Below are 23281 nucleotides of genomic sequence, written 5' to 3' on the forward strand. Positions count from 1 at the left end.
AAGCGGCACAGGGATTGATCTTCCTCTGCACACAAAGAAAATGGAGATGAGGACGTAGATGTCTTTGAGCATTTCACATAGATCTCCCTGTTCCCATTTGAAGTATCTCTTTGTGACGGAAGCCACCAAAGTGTCCACTAAGCATCCACGAGAGAATCATTTTAGCCCCACTGAGAACAGAGATCTGGTTCAGAGAGAAAGAGAGGCAGCAAACGGAAACATCCCTCCGTGAGTCAGTCTCTCTCCTGAAATCACCCTCTCACACAACTAGCAGAGATGCTTGAGTGAGGTTCGGTTCAGCCAAAGGGATACTGTGGAAACCTATCTGCTGATATTTCAATACCTGCACCTGTGCTGTGTGCGCTACCTGAAACAAAGCTCAGCGCAGGACAATAACCTAGGCAAATCTAACGCAGATGCCACGCTCCACTGCTCTAGTTTATCGTTGCGTTTGCCATTTTAAATATTGAGCAGCCTGTCATCAAGGGTTACTATCACGTAGCAGGTGGAAAGGAAGAGGAAAGATCCCTAAGGATGGTGGGAACGTACAAGTCTGTTCAAAATTGATGTTTGAACTTACATGTTCAGGCTTGGAAGAAAAGGCTGCAAGAAAGCGATACAATGGATAATACATATGACTCGTTTTTTTGTCATTAACAAAAAATGTAAACATTCTTATGTAATTTTAAGATCATGTGCATGTATGTTAAGCGAAGCTTCTATGCAGAGACTCCTTACTGCATTATAGGAAATATGTAAATTACGGTTAAACGTTACTAAACCATGTTCTGTGGAATGTTACCAAATAACATATAATACCTTGTGGTAATTAAATGACATAGATTAGACAAAAAATATTAAAGGAAGAGTTCACCCAAAAATTACATTTCTGTCTTCGTTTACTGATCCTCAAGTTAAAAGAACTCTTTAAAATGTATACAGATTTGGAAGAACTCAAGTGTGAGCGATGACAGAATTTTTATTTTGTGGTAGCAGTCTGCTTCAAAATTAATTTATTATTTAAAAAAAAAGATTAAATTAAAACCAAGGTGTTAATTGCTGCCCTAGTCTGAACTGAATCTATTGTTATTCAGATAAAGCATTTGGTGGGGTTCAGACCCGACTGGATGGATGGGACCGAGTGTTACAGTGTCAGGTGTGGAGGCAGATGGCTTCATGCATCTGATAGGGTTTGCCAGCAGCCTCGCTTGCTTTCCCATGGGCCTGTGCAATAGGGAAGCTTCCAAGAAGGCTGGGTTATTATATGAGGCTGTGAGCCATTTAATATCACAAAGATATTCAAAATCTATACAACGACGGATAAATTAATAGGCACTTGCTTTAACATATTATAGAGTGACTATTAAAGTGATACTTCACCCAGAAAGGAAAATTCTGTTATCATTTACTCAACTTCGAACACAAAAGCAGACATTTTAGAGAATGTAGGACAGAGAACATGTTGCTGGGGCACTTTTGACTATCATTTTATTTTTTCCTACTATGGTAGTCCATGGGGGGGGGAATCTGTTTGCTTATAAAGCATTCTTCCAAATATCTTTCTCATTGTTCATCAGAACAAAGAAATTTATACAGATTTGGAACAACTCAAACGTGATTAAATGATGACAGAATTGTTGGGTGAAGTATCCCTTTAAAATGCAAACAATACTTTGAAGAGCACTAGGTGAAAATGTAAAATTAAACTATTAAGGAACAATACAATAGAAGTGCAATAGAAGTGAACGGGTAACGTCGGTTACCAACATTCTTCAGAATATCTTCTATTCTGCAGAAGAAAGAAAATCATAGAGCCTTGACGTGACAAGTGAGTAAATGATGACAGAATTTCAATTCTTAGGTGAACTATTTCTTTAAGGCCTTCAATCAACTAAGGCACACACCATGACAGTCACATGACTGCATTACAACACTTTTGGTGTCTGATCTTTCAATTCTGAAACCATGCACAGTCCATGCAGTACAGCACAACCAGAGTGATTTTGAGCCTTTTGTCTATTTTATTAGACAGAATATTTAGGATTCAGCAATAAGGTGATTCTACCAGAGATGTCAGCAAAGTAACTAAGGTAGAAATAAGAAGGAAAGTCTATGTTGGCAACAGCTTTCCATGTTGTCTACCACAGTAAGAAAGAAATCTACTCTACTGAAAACAGAATCCTCAAGCCCCAGGCTGGGGAAGTGCCATAGGAAAATGGTCCATTGTGTCGACACTTTCAAAATGTCATGAAAGGGAAAAGAATGAAAATAGCAGGGACTCAATGTCTGAACTCGATGACCAACTAAAAGGAAACTTCTTCCTGCAATGGAGAAAGAAATTTGATTTCAGACAGTTTGGGACAAACAATCTAAATTTCAAAATTCCACCAATTAATAACAGGAGGTGTCACTATGGTAGTCAATGGCAGTCTGCCTTATTTGCGACCTCTTTCTGAAAGAGTTTGTCTTTTTGGTTCTCTCTGAAAAGGAATTAAAATGGCGCACGAGCAAACACGCATTAAAAATGGAGTATCTGAGGTCACTTTCAGCCAAACTGAAGTTCCGTTGATGGAGTGCTGTGGTGATCTTTCCTGTACCCATGCGGGGAAGCTGAGAAAGGTCTGGCTATTGATTCCTTGGGCAACAGATGGCCATAGCTAATCCCTGTCTGTGTCCATGCATTCTGCTTTCGCCATCCATCGGTAAAACAATCCTCTCGCTCTTCACACTCTGTGCATTACCACCAGCAAATTAACACTGGAGTCTTTGTGCTCATCACAAGAGACAACACTTCAAGCCCTCTGATGAAAGATGACGGCACTGAACACATTTCGCCACCAGCAGTCACTGTTAATATTTTTCATGGTGTCAGTTGACATGTCTAATCATTTTCTTCTTATTACATTCTATTGTCGTCTCAGAAACTCACAGACAAACCACGTATTGGATGGATGTGACTGTTTAAGGGAATATTAAAAGTTTACAGATGGGAAAACCGATTACGAGCAACGGCATCCGATCTGGGTTTTGAGATAATGAAATATTTCCTTTTCTGAGAGAACCGAAAAGACAAAGTCTTTCAGAAAGAGGTCGCAACCAGGACAGAGGTTTGTTTAGTCTTGGAATTAAACCATTTGGATCGCATTCCCCGTGGTGTTCTCAACTCCTGACCTTGATTTTGTAAACTTGAGACACATCCTAACTTACTTCCTTTCCATTATCTGTGAATTATGCAAACTATGCACGAAATCTGGCCCACCGTGCAGGATCTCTGCTCTCCAATTGTTTGTCGTCCCCGGGGAACCAGAAATGCATAGAAAAACCACACATTGAGCAATCTTCCCATTGAGACAGCACCAAAAACATTCAGTCATCCACTAGAAAAATATGACTCACACAGTCGCCTATGAACGATGAAAAACAAAGCATACAACGGCGAATGGTCTGCTGATTCAGTTACTAGGGTCAACGGCGTGTCCGAAGAATGAGCTAACTCAATCAACAGTCAACCGAGGACCGGCTCGCACTCAATTGAACATAATACAATTTCCTTAAATCACATTGCATGAGACCACTTGAGAAACATCTGCCGATCTATTTCCAAGATCTCAAGGTTCATCTGAACCCTGAGGGACGAGACCGGAGAGCTGCAAAGAAACAACCGGAGACTTCATTATCCTGACCACACTACGTAAGGACAGCAGAAAAGTCCCACGAGGTTAAAGTGAAGAGTCCCTTAGTGTTGACAGGTGCCTGCCACGACACAGAGAGTGGAAATTAATCCGCTAACACAAACAAATCGCCCTCGGGCCTGTTTTCTGTCACGGGGAGCCACACAAAGGCCATTGATTTGAACCTCTCGGGCTGGCGGAAAGTGTTTTTGACGGGTTTCCTGCTGTCAGACATTTGGGGTGTTTGACTTTAATCCACCCTAAGGGGGTTTCAAATGACCACACAAATCAGCAATACTATTCGTAAAGTAGTTTGAAATAGCACATCACAATTTAAACAACTATTCAGATGAGAAAACGAACATTTCACTAACGGTATATTATAATGGCTTAAATTAGAAGAGCACAGACGTTCATAGTGGACCAGAAGCCCATGTTCTCAAGAGAAGTTCTTCTGAAAAAGCCCTGCTGAACATAATTACATCACAGTTTTATAATTAAATTAACATTAAAATATATGCCATCTCATTAAAAGAGCATTCAGACACATCTGCATCTCTGACGTGCAAGACATTTGGGGCGGATGTCTTTAGCTTTAGTTTGATGAAAACGTTTAATCTGAATGTCACTCAGTTCTAACAGACGAGAACAAAGTATTTGCCCGAATTTGAATAATGGATGCGCCGAAAACAAAGAGGCTGGGAGATACAAAGGGTTTCGGGATGCAATGCACACAAACCCCTCCAATTTGGGCATCAAAAACTCTCCAAAACCAGGAGGAGGAGGAGGAAGAGGAAGAGGAAGAGAGAGAGAGAGAGAGAGAGAGAGAGAGAGAGAGAGAGAGAGAGAGAGAGAGAGAGAGGGAGAGAATATAACCGAGGATTTACCGTGTAGACTGCCAAGAAGATGGAAGCAACAGCTGGCTGCCAAGGTTACTGCCGAAGGAACAAAAAAAACTATTTTCTCTTTAAAGCGTTACAAATTAAGCGAAACTAATCCATTACGGACCGTAGCGGGGTTTTCAACACCGTTGAGTAATGAGTAGTTTCGGATAATGTCTTTCAGGATGACAGAATGAGCTTTCACGCTATTAGATTGAAGATAATAATAATTTATAACTGCTGATTCTGTTACAGAAAAACTGTCCACACACAAATCCGTCGTTTCAAATTGACCGAAGAAGCGGAAACAATTGAACTATTTGACATTAAAATGTTTCACGAAGTGATCAAAGAGCCCTAAAGCGACCAAATATCAAACACTTAACTCCAAATGAAACGTCCCACGACATGAATGACAGGTCAAGCACATGCTGTTGACAACTTAACCGATACGCGGCTTTGGTTTTAAATAAGTTACCACAGACAATAGACCGATATTGAATTATGCTAATAAATCACCAACGGTCGTATCCGTCAGCAACGGCGACACATCACATAAACAAACGCTTTCATTTAAAGCCGAGATTCAGATATCTTCCTCATAAATAAGGTCATTTCCTCAAAATTCACAAATGCATCTATTGTTGAAACCGAAAAACACGCGATGTGGACATGGATACGTAAGTACGAGTAAAGCTCAGTACGCTGCGCGGAGTTCACCTTTAAGAAAAGTTTATTTCGGACTAACTAGTTGAAAAAGAAGAGTGCGATTAATCAGATCTATCTTACCTTGCCGGGAAAGGGGCGACAATCCCATTATCGTCGAAAATAAACGTGTCGATTCCTTGTGTCAAAACGCGTTATTTCCCAAAGAGACGCGGCTTCCACAATAGAAGCGCAACAACTCCAACGATCTCAGGACGCAGCGAGCGTCTGAATGACAGGCCCATCGGCACAAGCACCGCCTCTCCTTCATGTTGATTCGTCAATGGCCGAGGATCACCCCGCCTTGTATGACGAGGGCGAATGATTTGCCAACTGCGCTGTCAATCTCCCCCATTAACGACCAAAGATGCTGTTTGGAAAATGTTGCATTAATCTAAGTCTAATTTATACCTCGTGTTGAGTAAATTGCATATACTGAATTAATAAAGCAATGTAATATAACGCAAATAAAATATACAATTTATAAACGCTATAAATGCCCTCCTAAAGTACACTGATGTACGGTAGTGCTTTATAAATGCTCGATTTAATTTGTCTTAAAGTGTCTTTGGAGTCCCATAGTATTGGTATGAACGATCCTCACGCTCGAGTAAAATGTCAGGTTATTTTTAGCTCTGATGAAAGTTGCCCCGTGACACGCGTACTATCTTATAGCTTGTCAAGAGTCGTGTTTCCTGCACAACTGTCTTTACACTGACCTTAATGTATCTCAATCTGTTTGAAAGCAGGGGACATACTGTATGAATCACAGTGACACTGGTGCAGTTGTTTTATTTTGTGCAAAACAGTATGAAGATTAACATCATTTTATAATCACCGAAATACATTAATAATTCAATTGCATGTGTGAATGAGAGTGATTTACAAACTGTGTTTATATATCTGCTTTATCATATGTGCATATATTGGTAAAGGGTATGTTTATATGCAAGCATCTTTCATCTTCTTATGTGTAAGTTTTTTGGGTCTAATTCTGTTGTTAGTTGAATAAAAGTGTATTTTACTGTACACGGACTTTCTTAGAAAAACCACCCGTGGTTTTGTTATAATACAAGGGTAGTTATCCCATGATTTGGCTTTGCCGATTAATTGCAATTTGTTTTACCATTTGTTTTACTAGAAATATCAATGTAAATATATGGTTACTATAGTGAGACAGTGGTACATTTTTTGTAACAAATTTTTCACAAAAAATACCACAGTTCAATTATGGTTACAGTATAAACCATGTTTAAATTTTGTCCCATCGTTCGTGCTTATCCAGCTCTCACAACTGTGACACGAGTTCCCTCTAGTGTTGGGAATAAGCAATGACAACTTCAAATGACAATTTTGTCTGTAAATAAACTGTAAAGTGTGCATTCAGTTGACCACACTGATAGTCTTGCATTCATTTACTACTTTAAAAACAACAACAAGAGACATCAAATAAAATAATTCATGTACAGCATAAAAATATACAGCAGGTAAAAGATGAGGTGTCCAAAACAACCCGGTGAAACGGCAGGGTCCACAATAATCCATCTTGCCAATTATGTGTGTGGGTAACGTCCCAAATAACCCATCTCATGCATGTAGTGGGAGAGTTACCTGTCCCCTGTTGGTTGTGATTGATAACCCTGCAATTAAAAATGAAATTAACCTTTCATTAAAACAGGAAATATAACGTTTCACTAGAAAAAATGAATGTGTCATACACTCTCTCAAAAGCTGAATTTTAAGTACACTTTAAAGTCCGAAGGGAAATGCTGGCCTACTTTTAAAGCTATGTTTGGGACCCAGCACAGCTGTCCAACATGGCAATCAATTTCCTGTTATTCCCATTAGGCCCCATCATTATTACAGCCTGGAGTACCCATCAGTGTAATAAAGACCACACCATTTCTTGATTAATAACTGGAGCGTTAAAATATCAAATGACATCGCCCTGTCACACACCTCATCACACGTTTATTCCCACCATTTTGTAGAAATGTATGTTCAAGTAACATCTCTTTTTGTACATTTATAGTTTTGTGTATTAGATATGTTATCACTCATAATTGTCGCTCACATTCTTATGAAATAAAATGCAAATGTTGCTTATTGAAGCATTGAGATATCAGATGAAGTGTTTCTCATTTGCACATGTCCAACAGATGGAGCTATTTGTTAATCTCATCACACTTTGGCAGATCCCATCGTCTGGCCACACCTAACATGAGTACTGCACTGTACTGAAAACATATGATGTCATATTAATGTCTTTATAGACAAGCACTATTCAAATGCTTTATATTTTAATAATCTTGTCTGGAAAAGTCTTACTGCTCTTGTGTAAATATCGTTTTTTAATGCGACGAGAACCACAAATAACTGCACATACAGTCACTTAATCCAACACATGATAAATCAAAGATTGACCTTACCGTAAATTTCCTCTTACCTTTTCCCTCATCCACATTTCTTTCCAAAGTACAGTTTGATGTCAGGTTACCCATTTTACCCTTCCAAATATCTTCCAGTTCCTCTTCCTCCTGTTGGAAAAGCCAGTGGCCAGGCTGAAGAAGCCCCTCTATGTTGTCAGATATCCCCGCATAGGGTTCTCCTACATCTTCAGACTCTTTATTATTGTCACTTAAGCACACCGCACAGTCTCCCACACCACAGTTTATGATACGAGCGCTCCTACCAGATCCAGTGTCCCTAAGCCCATTAGACCAAACCTGTGGGACATTTGCAGGGGAGTTTATCTTTATATACTTGGAGGAAAAGTATAAGTGACCATTTAGGTCTTTTATTTTGGTGTGAACACTAAGGCATTTATGACCACATGAAGAAGTGGTATTCAATGGACTGCATTGAATGGCTGAAGGTGAGCTGCAATCCGGGCGTTGAATAGAGTAATCATTACATTTATGTTTATCAATGTCTTTATATGTCGATTGAGAGCACTCAATGGTTGTTTGGATCTCCTCTTGCATCAAGACATGCTCAGTGCCGTCATCCTGATCTAACTCTTGGGTCTCGACTTCACTGGTTGGTTCTTCTAAATCTTCTGAATTCCTAACTTTACAACTGGAACTCGGGTCAACTTTAGTATGTTCTGGATCAGTCTCCATCGCTTGATGTGAAGTACTCCTATCTGTTGGACTTTGAGCTAAAGGTAATGACTTGTTCTTTAAATCACACGTGTTATTATAAATCACATCAGATTCCACTTTGTTTTCCAGTTCTGAAGCGCTGCTTTGGAAACGATTGGGAAGACAGAAGCTAATTGTGGATCCCAGAGACAGATAAGAGCAGATGTTTTTAACCGGCCCACTTGACTGAATCTTGATAGCATTAGGCGCTGGGATGTCTCTTAGAGTGTGATTATTTGCCTTGTCTTTAATGACAAAATCCGCCATGTTCTTTTTAACATAAACCTGAAGTTTGCCATCTGATCGAATTTCCTTCCCTTTCCTCTCCCCTTCCGGCCAAGTGTTACACCTTTGCCTGAAAATGCTCGTTTTTCCAGACCTTTCCAATCCGGCGATGCCAAGCGTGGAACGCCTTCGCTGCTCTGCCTCACTTCTGATTGGCTCTTTCGATGTGAACGCACAACAGGCTTTAAATGTGTTGTGGATACAAACCATCTTTTCTCCACATGTGACATGATGCACCTGTACAGAGGATGAATGTGTTGAAGACGTGGACGCTGGAGACATGGGAGAGGTTGTGTGTGGCGACGGGGAGACTGCAGATTTGACATCTGACACATGCAAATATGTGAACACCTGCCAAAGAAACAAATGCAAACATTTAGATAAGCATTTCTGCTAAGAGGCAACGTACAGTCTCATAAAAACATTCCCAGCTCATGATGGCCCACACACATTCAGAACTTTTTCAGAACCGTACGGTTCTCGAACGGCGTACGTACCCAGCTGTGATTCTAATAGCCGAAGCATGACTAATCTGATAGCATGCCAAGTTAATAAATCCTATTCTAAGGCATGCGTAGCTAGTGCATTCTTAACACTAATGGCGGTTCTACATGCCTACACGCCGACAGAAGGCATTTCAAAGCCTGCAACGCCATGGAAACTTAATCATGAGGTCATTCTTTTACCACATGGGACAGGATATACAGAACAGGGGGAACAATAAGCACACACATGTCTGGTGTGTGTGCAGGCTTTGAGCTTAGGAATGCGTCTGGAGCTCAACTCGCTCTGTTTGAAGTCATACTTACTCTGTGAGTGACTTCAGCTGACACTTCATTCCGCAGGTGGTCGATTTTGTTTGATGTCGAATGTTGATTCTCTTCTAGATTTCTGTAGGATGATTGTGACTCTTGGTTTTGTGCTTCTTGGGTAACTGACGGCTCAGGCTTCGAGTGTGTTTTGTTGCTGGCCGACAACGGAAGACTCGCTTCTACGTGGTCACTTGATGTACGTTGAATGCTACCAGGAAACATATCACTGGATATTTCTTTGTTTGGTGATTGGAGTTGGTTATTTAATTTTTGGTCTAGATTCCCACAGGGTGACTTCTGTTTGGGTTCTGTATTGATGATTGATCCATTTGGCCATCTCACCTGTCGCATTTCTAGGGATTGCTGCATTGGAATTGAGTTGCTGTCAAGTCCGCTGTTCACCTGAACATCACTTGTTGACTCGCCGGTGTGTTCTTTACTTTGGGTGTGTAAAGGAGTGTCGTTATTGTTGGGTGACCATTGTTTGGTCACTTGGTTGATGCCTGAAGACTGTTCATCAAGGCTCAAAATGAGACAGATGCTCGAACCTAGGGATGTTTTTGCAAGACAGGACTCCTGACTGAAAACACTGGATACATCATGCTTCTTATGATGCTCGAAACTGTTTTGAGACGGCTGTGTTATAATCGAACCACCTGTACCTTCTGTGTTTGTAAGGCACAGAGTTTCAGATGAAAGACTTTGGAGCGGGAAGGCCTGGAAAGGAAAAAAAACATTATTAAAAATGAAAAGAGGAACGCACACTGCATCATTTCTAATAATTAGATATATCTTTGGGAAAAAAACGCTTATTCATCTTAAAATAAATAATTAATTAATATATGATATGATATAATAAATCATATATGTTATATGATATGATATTTTTAATTTATTCAAATTTTTTACAAATTTATATAGCTATTGTTGGTAAAAAGGAAAAGAAGAATTATGCTACATTATAAAACTAAATATTATAACAACATTAATTTATCTATTCTAAACTCTATTTAATCACATTTGCAATTTTATTTTGCTATTATTAGTCTCAAGGGAAAATATTAAATTAATAAGAATTTATTAAAACATGAAAAAAAAAATACACACTGGCTGATTTCTAATTATTACATATACCGCTGGAAAGACGTATTAATATTCTTATAATTAATGTAGTATTATAGTATTTTTAACATTATAACGCAAGCCATGCAGTGACCTCCTGCTGGACAGCATCAACTGTCTCCTCTCGTTTCAAATTCTGGTCTCCTTCAAACTGCTCTCTCTGAGCATGCCAGTTCACCTGGATCCATCCCAGCATGCTTTGCAGCTCATCTGTCCTCTCCTTGATCTGAAGACATGATGATCGTAATCAATAAAACATATAATGAGCATCACATGGTCACATATGGACCCACATATTCCAACAGCAGACGTTGCTTGCAATGTGGCAAGAGAAAGTAAATCATCACACACTTACAATGTTTTTAAACCGACTCTCTTCTTGCACAAGTATTTGACCAGCTGTAGCCAGTTTGCTAAACTCCTCCAGTTTCGTTTCAATGCTGCAATCAATCTCTGTAACTTCACTCTCTCTCCAAGCAGAGCTGCCAGCAAGAATATAGGACCTGATGTGTTCAGTCCATGTACTAGACACACATAGTAAGACATCTTCAAATTAATACATTTCTGTAATTTACTTAATTAGCTTAACATACATAACTATTATTAAAAAGCCAATTATGGAAAAGTCCTTTCTACAAAAGTAGCTGCCATAAGATATGAACTGTCAGTGGTTCTCAACAGGTTTGGCTTTAGGTCCCAGATTTAACATTCAACACATTGCCAAAACTTTTACAATAGAATAGTAAAACAATATGTACATTTAATATGATCATAAACTGCACAAGGAAACAGTTAAATCAATTGAAAGCACACAAACACATATTTAATGTCTGGGTAATTTTTACTTTTTTTAGTTATGGTCATGGTTTTCAAAAATGAGGGCATGTATGTTACACAACCTTTCCATGTTGGTGTCTGACTAATTTGGCTGGCGTCTACCAAGTGACCTATGACAAAATAACATGACGCCAGTCTAAAATATCCTAGTGTTACTTATTTTTTATGTCAAAATTTGACAGAATTTTAGGATCGGTTAAAGTTAATAATTTGTATGCTTATCCAGTTGAGAACCACAGCAAAGTATATGTCATGGGATGGTAATTATCGACATTAGCCAAACTTTCTCTTCTTACATCATTGCGAGATAGTTTTCAAAATAGTCCTGAATCTGATGAAACTTCTCCAAGCGACCTCTGTTCTCCACCATGTTGCGACCTACTTCTTCCCAGGCCTGCAGGATCGCCTGAACTTCTTCTCTGAGAGGATTTCTCTGTTCTGGAGAAGGAAGAGCCTGTATCTGATTGGCTAGTCTCTCCATCTCTTTCACCTCTCTCTCAATGATGCGAAAGTGAGCCTTTGTGAGAGATAGAATTATATCAGCTTGATATTTGCAAGCTAACCAAGACAGTGCAAAACCTACACAGTAAAAAACTGTAATTTTACGCATAAAATGTAAAAAAACGGAATTTGACAGTTCTTTTTTTAATTATGTCTTTTTTTAATACGGTCAAAAAACATAAAATTTCTTAAAAAGAATGCACATTTTCAAGAAAAACATGGTAAAGTGTAAATTTACAGGGAAAACCAGTTATTTTACAGTTTTTTTAACGGCCAGAAAATTTTAGTTCTTTTAACAAGTTTCTTTTTTACATTTTATTTTTTAAATATGGTCAAAAACTATAAAATTACGGTACAAGAAAACACATTTACAATAAAAATGGCGAAACTGTTTAATATATCCTCTTATCCTATAATTTTACAGTATATTTCTGTTTTTCCAGTTTACGGCAAAATTTCTGTTTTTGTACATATTTTTTCCAAAACTAGCCCACAGATTAGTTAGTGGGTATGTTTAAACTCAGCAATGCTTTCCTTGGCTCTGAGGTCAATTAGTGATGTAATCATCTGACCTCTAGGTCATCTTGCTGCTCCTGTAGCCCATCAAGCCCACTCAGGTCAGGGTCGCAAAGCACCGCCATGTCCGTTTCTATATCCAGGAGATCCATACTGAGCTCAGCACAGCGGGAGAGATGCTGGTTTATACGTAGTGTTAGAGTAGACAGCTAAGGAGACAAAAACCTCCTTTAAACATCACTCAAAGGACCAGTGTGTAATTTTTTGGAGGATCTATTGAGAGAAATGCAACAAAATGTACATAACTACGTGTTCAGAGGTGTATAAAGACCTTACATAATGCAGCAATGTTTTTATTACCTCAGAATGAGCTAATTCTATCTACATAAACCGCGGGTCCCCTTGCGTGTAATTCACCATGTTGTTTCTACAGTAGCCCTAAACGGACAAACTGCTTTCGTACATATGTTATCTCCTTCAGCAAAGAAGCGAAACGTGGCGAAATCTTAGTTCCGTGTCAGCCACCAAAATGCTTTGAAAGAGAGGGGTGGAGTGAGCCGTTGGTTGCAATTCACAACCTCACCGCTAGATGTCGCTTAATTTCCCACACCGGAGCCTTATTATCTGACTGACCATGAAATACATACAGCGATCCTAAAGTATTTGGACACTTAAGTGATAGTACAATACAAATTTATAACAAAAAATGAGACAAAGAGGAATCTGCAAATTGTACAGAACGTTACAGAAATTTTGTCAGGCATTATTGCAATTACTTTTAAACCGCATAATAATTTTTAATGGATGTATGAATTAGTCAAGTTTACAAGTGTGACCTGAACCATATATACCGTTGTTTAAATTATAATTTAAAACCTAATAAGGTTGCTATTTATCATATAAATTATTTTAATATTACCAGAAGGAATGCAATTCATACATTGTTCTGTACGATATATTTTATGAAACAAAATGTACCGAGATCTGTAGCTCCTCTGAAGTTTGGTCAAACTTCATCGATCTTTCTCCATCAGTTTGGCGACCCAGCAGATAAGTTGACATTTCTGCAGCTTCAGCCATTTCTGGGCTATTATGAGTTTCGGGAACATCCTTAAACACATTCATAACTGTGTAAGTGGTTCTGTGCACTTTATGAAATAAGCACATTTTAAATGTATGTTTACATTTTTTTATAGATTTATTTTTCATTACTGTATCTCAGATTGTAGAGCATTGTGGGCTCAAAACTATTCATGAACACACGTTAGTTTAAAGATGGGTATACGGGTTAACCTGACTCATTTCGTTATAACCGCTGGGATCCAGAAGTTCAAGAAACTTTGCAAGCATCCCAGAATTGCCCTCATCTACAGTTTCTGGGAGATAGTAAGAAAGTTGGAAATCTGGCGTCATTGGATCAGGCTTATTCCCAGTAGGTTCTTTTTCATCTGGTTTAATCTCATCGTTCTCTCCATATTTCTTCTGCAGAGCATCCCAGAGGACCTCCACCTGGCCTAGAAGTTCCTCCAATTTATGATCCTGACTTTGTTTGGAGCAGTCATGTTCTTCTCCATCACTCATAATCGTGTTGTCCTTCAAACAAAGATGTATTCATTTCGAAAAATATGTGAGCTTACAAGTTTGAGCTCTCGTTCAAATATCAAGTAAACAAAATCATATTAAAAAAATATATGTATTACCATTGCACTAGATGCTGTCAACTCGTTCGACAACTTGCAGGGTACGAGATGTTTATTTGAGGGATCAGTAGTCGTTTCAAGCATCTGGCTGACACAGCTTGGAAAACATGAGCTGTTAATCAAACGTTATTTAACTTAGATTTCAATCATGCCATAGATTTCAACATCTTGAAATCTATAGTATGGAACGACATCACACGTTTATGGATCATTTAGTTCATCCTCCACATAATCGTTGTAGACTAAATAGTAACTGCACCTCTTCCTGTACATGTCCTGTTTCTCTGTGATACTGTCCAATTTGGAGCAGCTGCTTTTAGACAGCGAGCCTCGACTCCCTACAGAACATTCCTCAGTCGGACTCCACATCCTCTGGGCCCACATGCCTTGAGAACACTGCACAGAAATACAGTTCAGGCAAATTCTTGAGCAAAGATTACACATAATCATAGACAATTTACAATGTCAACAGTAATTTCCTTCTAAAAATTATTTTTGTTTTGAAGTGGATCCAATGGCTTTTTGAGGAGATGTGTGCTATTGCTTTACTTGACGAAGGCCATCAACATTCTGTTTCCAATTCTTAAAGGGATACTTCACCCGAAATAAAAATGATCTAATCTATTCACTCTCATGTCAAGCACAGAAGAATATATTTTGAGAAATGTCTCAATGTGTCCATACAATGGTCCACGTTGTTTGGTTACCAACATTCTTCTACATACCTTTTTTGTGTGTGTTCTGCATGAGAAAGAAAGTCATACAGGTTTTAATGACATGTGGGTGAGTAAATGATGAAAGAATTGAGATGTGAGATGCTAAGTTTAAGGCCTCTGTGTTAAAGATTGTATCACCGAACAGAAATCTACTTTCGATGTGGTCATGACTGGCCATTTATAATCACATGCTCACATGTGTTTTGGAGGTAATGCAGCTAACCTCAAATCCTCGGAGACGGTTCTGCTCTTCTTTGACGTCTTTTCCCATTACGCTATGACCCTCATTTCGAGCAAAGCTCTGTGAGTCAGGGCATGTGGTCAGAGGATCGGGTGAAGATGACGGGCGTTTGGTACACACATCTGTCTTCTGATTCCTGTAGAGGCGGAACAAAAAGATACCTTTAATGCCACCACAAGACCATCCTTATTTTAGATGCCAAGGTCAACATCTTGGATTTATCCTTTAAATCACTTTAGACCATAGTCTTTAAATCTTTACAAGATTACATGTTTAATATCATACACAGCACAGTAACATGATTTCTATTGTACTTATGCAATCTGGCAGACACTTTTGAAGCGATTGTTTTGGTTGAGAAGATATAACTTTTGGCAGCGATGCAAGCGATGATGTCACCTCCTTCTCATCGGGTTACCTCATAGTTTCAGGAAAGGTGTGTTTGCAAAACTGTTGATAGAGGACTCGTTGAGAAAGACAGAAAGGTATGTCAGCTAACACGAGTTTAAAACCAACAGAGAAACATGGTCTTGTTGGCCCCACCCCAAAAACAGTCTAATATCTACAAGGACGGCTTCCTTTTTGAAAACGAACCATTCTTCTGACGTTTGTCCTATGGCTGATTTGAAAAAGATGTTAATACTGTCTGCTGACAATTTTTCCAGAGGGTTTAGCAAGGTTTATGTAGCTGTACGTTGTTATGATGTGTACTGTATTTTTGTTGTTTTATGAATATGAAAAGATTTGAAGAGTAAAGTTTTCTTAACTTTGTCGAAATACATGAGTATTTGGGCCAACAGACAAGAGTTACACTTCAGTTAATAACCATGATCTGCTATAGAACTGTTTGTTTAAATGGCTTTATATTGCAAGATAATATTTACAAATATTATTTATTTGTTTCCAAAAAACTTAAGGACAGATTTTAAGAGTAAATATTATAAGTTAATTGCATTGTTTCAGAGTCACTGTAAAATATAGAGTAAAAAATGAATTTTTCCGAAGCTGAGGTGTCAGAAATATATCATGTAATTTTCTAGTAAATCTCATCTTATCGTGTATTTTTACGTTTTTTTACTGTAAATTTTTCCTGCATGGAAGAATTTATTTTTTGACATTACAAATAAAAAAATAAAATAACAGTAAAATTGTGAAAGATTACATTTCTTGCAGTTTACAATATATAGCAAAAGCCTCGAAACCAGCAGAAACAAAACAAATTTTTATTCGTATGTCATTTTAATTTATAGAGATTTATGACATCTGACAGACATTTATCTTTATCAATTCCTCCCCATTTGATTTGAACATTCTAACAGAGGTCCTGTCTCCCATCACACCCTCATACCATACAGATGAACTATTCCTGCTCACGTCTGCACCATAGCACGGCCTAAATCTTCTGCTTATAAAACTCAATAACCATCTCTTATTCCCGCTCTCTAATCACACTCTATATTTCACAACTCATAACCGTTGCACACAGGTCATGCTCATATCTGAGAGTTTTCATAGTGCTGTGAGCAGCTCAGGAATGCTGCATCTCATGCTGTTTTAACTGTGCGGTGATAAGAGCTGTGGCTCATTCGATGTGATATTTCAGAGCTGGGGGATTTAACACAGTTACTAATCTAAAGTGGTTTGAGCCATGAAAACAGACTTTCTAACGGACTATAATTATACTGCTCAGTAAGTATGCAACCAAAGAGTGTTTTGAAAAACAGTGTTCAATCAGTCCTGTTAAAGGGATAGTTCACCCAAAAATGAAAATTCTTTCATCATTTAGTCAACCTGTATGAGTTTTTTCTTCTGTAGAACACAAAAGTAGATATTTTGAAGAACCACTGAGACATTTCTCAAAATATTATTTTGTGTTCCAGAGGAAACAGTCTTAAGGTCTGTTCACACTGAGACGATAATCACACACGCTTATCGCCAGAGTTTTACGCCATTAATACCCAAACGATTTTCAATGGCTATGAGCCGAGTGAACGTACAAATTCACTCCCTGACATACATGGCGCTGATGAAAGACAGAAATTCCACGGTACATAAGGTGGTGCTGCGCAACTTTATGCTTCTGACACTCACTTGTCACACAGAAGAAGAATTCATCTTGCTTCCTCTTCGTCAATGTGTGCTTGAGTGTCACTAAGTAGTGTTTTACTGTAACTTCAGCAGCTCAAGACACGTGAAAAAACGAATCTTATTGGTCAAACAAAGCAGCACGTCAAACAAATAGAAAAAGCCTGAGCCGTTAAAAAAAAAAAACTTTTACGCCTGCCGTTTTGCGCGTCAGTGTGCAAACTCACATTGGTGCCCTTTGTTTAGTTACGAGGCGTTTATCGTCCCGGTGTGGGCAAGCCATTATAACGATTTGACCAACATGAACATGTAAACAATTACACCTTTTTTATTTTTGGGTTAACTATCCCTTGTAAGGATCACGTGCTTGTGCAGACATCCAAAAACATTATGTAATCTTCCTTGGGCTTGAACCTGGGTTCAACGTGTTATCAAATTCGAACTACATATTGACAATTGAGTCAAAACAACTTTTTTAGCTGAGGCTCAAATTAAAAGACCATAACATTACATCAACCAACCACATGTCAGTTCAACTCCTGCATGTTTATAATAATCAATTCCCTTTAGTCATGATGAAATGTGCTAAAACAAGCACTGCACCTCACTACTTCACAACTGAGTACGTTTTCGCTTTCCCATGAGGACAATGGGAATAAGGTGACTCTGGTTTACCGTAGAAGCTCCTGGAGAAATGCCCAGTTCTCCTTCACCTCGGCCTGTTTGAGTGTAACTCTTCTGGCCAGGGTTGGGTGGATATTTGACAGCCGAGACGCAGAATCGTTCAGCATCTGGAAAGAGAGTTGTCCAGGGAGGGGTGGGGTAACGAAAGGAAATGACATCATACATTTGGACTTCTTTTGCTACAGCCTGAAGAAAAAACGAGTGAGACTAACACAACAGGCCACTACGCGGTTCACTGTTATAACACCGTGACCTTGTGGCGCCTGACGGGGAATGGAGCGGTCCAGGAAAAACACAACAATCATAAGATCACATGCAATACATGAGTGCATCCCCAAATGAATCACTTATTCAGACTTACGTTAATCTGACAGGCAATTTCTCGAGTCTCCTTGTCTTGACTGCTTTTGTGGACGTCCGTCATTACTAGACTATTCTTCTGCAAGGGAACAGTACAGTATGTGCAGACAGTGAGATTTAAACAGATTTATCATGCTTCTCAATGCCAAACATATTATACATAACTATACACAAATCACAAGTGATGTTCATGTTTTCTCAACCTTGCAGTCGATGGTGCTGATGATGTTGTCAGCTTGTTGATAAAATGATGAGACCTCCAAAGCCAACATGAGATCCTGATGGTAGTCTCTGAGAAGTGACCGCAGCTTCACCCACCTTCAACAGGAAATGAAGAGATACAGTCAATTTCATTGAGATTGGCTAGAGAGAATAATAATGCGATGAAATGCATGTTGTTCTTTGTGTTGTGTGTTGTGCTGTTGCGTATCTTACGATCTATCAACGTGGTCCACCGGGGTCGGTCTTTTTCTAAGCATTTCCAATCCTAAATCTCCATCCTCTGTTTTCTTTTGATGAGACATGTTGGGTTCCTCCTGGTTAAGAAGATGGGTTGGGAGCATGTTAAAGGGACAGTTCACCAAAAAAGGTTTTGTCATTGATTATGGAGGCTCTGCACATTTATGACCTGTATGGATTTCTTCCTTCTGCAGAACACAAAAGAAAGTATTTTTAAGAATGCTGGTAACAGATAAACGTTGGGCCCCATTGACTTGCATTGATTTTGTGTCCATACAATAGAAGTCAATAGGGACCAACTTTTTTTGTTATGAAAATTTCTTCAAAATATCTTCTTTTTTGTTTTGCAGAAGAAAGAAAGTCAGACACCTGTGTCAACAAGAGATGGGGTTTGTCGCGCCACATCTATACACTTAAAAAAATGTGTAAGATAAACTAATGATTTTCAGTAAAGACTACTAATTGCAAACTTGATTTGTCTATTGCACATACAACTTTAAACCTGTTTAGTTTTAACCTGTTTTAAACTAAAATGGGTTATGGCAACGAGTTTTTCCGAAATTTTTGGGTAAAGTCAACTGATTCGGGTTAAGACAAGATTTTACATCATTTTGGGTTGTGTCGTGCCACTCTGCCTCTGGTCTAGACACGGTTATACAAGTTTCAAATATCCAAAGTAAACGATGAAAGAACTGTTAGCCATACTTAATGTATGCATGTTTCTAAAATGTCTCCGTAACCACAAACATTTTTGTCAAAATCTATATAATGTAGATGTTTTTTGCTGGTTTTCCCAATATAGTCGTATACTGAGGCACACAAGTGATTCGCCCCAAAAGAACAGAACTCATTGAACTAACAGCAGTTGTCAAACCTGCTACTTAAACATCAGGGGTCCATGCACGCATCATTGACAAAACAAAACAGAGACGCACAGAAAAGAGGTCCCTATGGATGTTGGTACAGAGAAGAATCACCTGAGACAAGTCCAGACTCGTCGTCAGTTGGATCAGGGAGTTCTCAAAGTCTTTAAGGTCTCTCCTCTGGCTATGAGACGCATCCTCCGGTTGATCATGTGGGAATGCTGGCATGCTATAATCGTAGTGAAGGTTCCTTATCTTCCTTCCTCTACTCCATGGATCAGTCTACAAATATAGAGAATATCAAAAAGAGTCTGGGCTTTATCCTATAATTCATGGGTTTCTGAACATCTGAAAGTATTATTCCCCTCGAACATTGGACACTCATTGTACATCACATCAGTCATGGTTTTCATATGCACTCTTAGTCATGCAAATACGGTCAGCAATGAACTCACGCTATTGACCGATACATGAATTGCCTTTCTCGTTTCAATCTCTCCCAAAATCTATTACATCATTCAGTGTTGCTACGACTAAATCGGCGGACGAGCCAAGTTCAGCTTCTTTTGCCATTTCTCAGCTGTTATGCAATAAAATCATGCTGTTTGTTTGGGTACATGAAGTACAGATTAAAGAGAAAATCGGTTAGCAAAGATCACTTTCAAGACAATATGCCAAAACATTAATGGAAAACAAGTTTTTTCTGCAAAAGCATGACTGTTCCTCCACGGTATCAGATATCTTCACAATAAATGTCTTGTGATTATGCACCTGTGTTTAGCCGCCACAGGGGGTTTATATGATGTGTTTTGGAGACTAAAGTGCAATAATAGAAGGAGTTTTGCCGGTTGGCCCACCAACAATACATGAGCCTGAAGCAAGGTGTGGTTTGCCAAACAATGATCTCATAGAAAAGCAGTAGTGCTTAACGGTGCAGATCTTGCGTTGATTCGTCTGCCCCTTTCATCACCACCGAGATGACTGCATCCCTATAGGCCCTGTATAAAACACTAACAGCGGGCAAACCTTCTTTATTGTGTGCTGCAAGAAGTGGTGCTTTATCACTACAATTATTTTATCACTTATGTTATAGTATAATTGGATGTCCTTTTGATACATCTTCAGCCATGTAATGCATCAACCAACAGAATGACGTTCTGTATCATTAGTGCAAATGTACCCTGTTAAATCACCAGCCTGATCTCAAATCCTTTCCTCCCCGTTTTCCGTTTGGAACTGGTTCCCACTTTTTTTTGGTGGAAATTACCAGTTCATCTGGGCTGTGGGCTTGTGTAATGAGGGGCCTTACTATGACCTCATCTCTTTGAGCACAGTGTGCAAAACTGTAATAATCCACAGTTGTTTTTCTTTCTCTCATAATAAGACAATGTGTTCTTGTGTTCATTTTTTGTGTTGCATTTCTGGTTTTGCACATGGATACTCCATTTATAAGTTTGTGGACAGTGACAGAATGTATCGAATTAACTAAAAGATCATAAAAAGCAGAGAAGGGAACAACATGTACACTATGAGTATTACAAACACACATTGTATTTGTGTGTAAAAATGTGCTTGAGTATGTGATGCCAACTAACTGATTTTCTTTTTATTTGAAAGTAACAGCAATGCTTTTATAATGTTCCTGTTTGTCTTATTTACCGTTTACATTTTAGTGTTTTTGTTTTGAGTCTAAGATGTCCTTAAATGAGTGGCATTTTCATAAATTGCATAAATGTTATTTATGATAAAACAATAATTATAGTTACAATGCTCATTAATGTACAGTGGATTGCAAACGTGAGACTAGATAATAAAAATCTAAGATTCAGGTCAAATTTAAACTTTATTAAAACGAAAATTAACCTAACTTTATTTTCATGCAAAATATGTAAGCAATCTTAAAGCTTCTGCACATTTTATATGTTTTTGTTTTTGTAGACCATCTACAAAGGTCTAATAATTAAAATGCTTTCGTTGAAAAATCTACATGAACCATAATGAATCACAAATAAATCACATCCAAGATATTACAAAAACAATGTGCAGACCATCTCACCTCCAGCTGTGAAGCAGACCTGTCACTCAATCTGTCCTCAACAGCAAACAGCATTTCATTCGAGCTATCCGCATCGTTCGTCTCATGGTTGACTGTATTACAGTAAGAGGCATGACAGTCCCCCTGGCTCTCCGTATTCCCACACATGGCAATCTTTCTGATAGACCTAGACGAAGCTGGTGGAGAAGCAGAGTCTCTATCATCTTCCTTTATATCATCCTCTGAAACATCTTCCATCGGTGCAGACTTGTGGGGTGTTCTGCTTTCTTGACAGCAAGTAGAAGTTTCATCGTTTGACTCGTTTCTCTGTTCGCAGCAATCCTCAGCCGGGACAGGAAGGATGATGCCTACATAATCCGGACATCTGGTCTCAGTGGGAACAGATAACTTGGTCCCGATGGTGAAAGGTTGGATCCTCTTCATTGCTTCTCTTGCTTTAATCATCTGACAGCACCAAGGAGGGGAAAAAATCCATATATCTGAAAAACATAGTTAATCGGACGCAAAGAAGTCGACAACCCACATGTAAATTCAGATGATGGTCATCTAAGCTTTGAGAGACTGTCGAGAGCAGTGGGAGAGGCAAGCTGCAGGAACTGAGGAGAACGTGACTCCTGCAAAGCTTGAATCCTGCAGACTGTGAGAAAGCTGGTGGGGTGAGGAAGGAGAGGAGTTAGAGAGAGTTTAGTAGAAACAGGGTGAGGTCATCACGCTCAGTCACGGCCCCATTTGGAGGGAGTGAGGGCTATAAACCCGGGCTGTAAAAGCTTCCTCCCAAAATAAGAAATTGTGGGCAGATAAGAGTCTGAAAGTCGGAGTTTAGCTCTTTGAGGCCTTGCTTCTCGTTGAAATAGACGATGACGTAATGCTTTTCCAATGTGCATTTTACTTTCACTCGCCTGTTTCCTATTCTTTCTTTGATCTATCTCTTATTTTCCTTTTCTTTTTTTCTTTTTGCCTTTAATCATATCAGTACAGTCTGGTCTGATTCGTGCAACATGCATGCAAAAAGTTAAACAAAACTCTCCCCCGCATGTCACACAATCTGCAGGTTTTTGTTAATCTAATGAAACGCGTGCTTATTTTCCCCACAACTAGATAAACAGATAAATACTAAAGTGTTAGGTGAGAAAATGCAGGAGGCTGCAAATGGTTTAGACTGTGGTAGCCGCGTACTATTATCTAAATGTTTACAGAGCAGCAACAAAGGAAAACATTGCACATTCTGGCTGTGGCGCTCCTCTGATTTAAAACAGGTGTTTGGTGCAATGAGTTAGAAGAAGCTACTGTAAAACACTTGACTTTAGGGATCAGTGTTGTCTCATAAACATACAAGTCTTTACACTTTGAGTATTCGAATATGTTTACTTTAATCTCTTTTGACAAAAGAGCAATAAGCATCTAAATGTCATTATTTTAAGCAATATATTACAGATACAACTGACGTAAACATGGTTGACCACACAACTTACCAGATATTTTATTTGATGATCATTCATCCAAGGCGTTGTACAAAAAACCAAAAAATACCCCACAGACCTCCATCAAGCCTGCTTCAATCTTGACAGAAAATCTATGCAGCAACATGATCTGAATTCCTTTCGATGTGGCTCATCCTTTTGCTTGTCTTTTCATGAAGAGACT

The 23281-nt window shown here is 38.8% G+C and overlaps 2 protein-coding genes across 3 annotated transcripts in view; both read right to left on the minus strand.

Moving 5' to 3' along the window:
- sipa1l2 (signal-induced proliferation-associated 1 like 2) overlaps positions 1-5528 on the minus strand; it is a 55106-nt gene extending 49578 nt beyond the window's left edge. Inside the window, exon 1 of the mRNA XM_056734409.1 lies at positions 5342-5528. The gene's annotated coding sequence lies outside the window, so the exon portion shown is untranslated. The remainder of the gene's footprint in view (positions 1-5341) is intronic.
- Positions 5529-6029: 501 nt separating this feature from the next.
- On the minus strand, positions 6030-22292 carry si:dkey-238i5.2 (uncharacterized). Of its 2 annotated transcripts, none has more exons than XM_056735253.1 (18): positions 21638-22292; positions 19696-19863; positions 18695-18795; positions 18463-18577; positions 18261-18338; positions 17891-18006; positions 15113-15266; positions 14433-14569; positions 14174-14270; positions 13767-14066; positions 13452-13583; positions 12530-12682; positions 11753-11973; positions 10975-11143; positions 10714-10845; positions 9495-10214; positions 7704-9036; positions 6030-6897 (listed from the first exon to the last, which is right to left on the minus strand). In XM_056735253.1, exons 1-18 carry the CDS (start codon positions 22079-22081, stop codon positions 6845-6847), a joined length of 4623 nt encoding a protein of 1540 aa, XP_056591231.1. In that variant the 5' UTR covers positions 22082-22292; the 3' UTR covers positions 6030-6844. The 2 variants fall into 2 exon arrangements, with proteins under 2 accessions (XP_056591231.1, XP_056591230.1); XM_056735252.1 differs by having other exon boundaries at positions 14174-14285.
- Between the last annotated feature and the right edge of the window lie 989 nt (positions 22293-23281).

The sequence above is a fragment of the Triplophysa dalaica genome, chromosome 21 (assembly GCF_015846415.1).
Source record: "Triplophysa dalaica isolate WHDGS20190420 chromosome 21, ASM1584641v1, whole genome shotgun sequence".
Lineage (NCBI taxonomy): Eukaryota > Metazoa > Chordata > Actinopteri > Cypriniformes > Nemacheilidae > Triplophysa > Triplophysa dalaica.

What these genes read in the sequence shown, in the direction of transcription:
- si:dkey-238i5.2 (XM_056735252.1), bottom strand. Translation starts at nt 22,081, where the DNA reads ATGATTAAAGCAAGAGAAGCAATGAAGAGGATCCAACCTTTCACCATC. An exon ending in GTGGACCACGTTGATAGATC is followed by an intron (nt 18,578 to 18,694) that starts GTAAGATACGCA and finishes TTCCTGTTGAAG; the next exon opens with GTGGGTGAAGCTGCGGTCAC. An exon ending in GAAAACTATCTCGCAATGAT is followed by an intron (nt 11,144 to 11,752) that starts GTAAGAAGAGAA and finishes ATGTGTGTCTAG; the next exon opens with TACATGGACTGAACACATCA.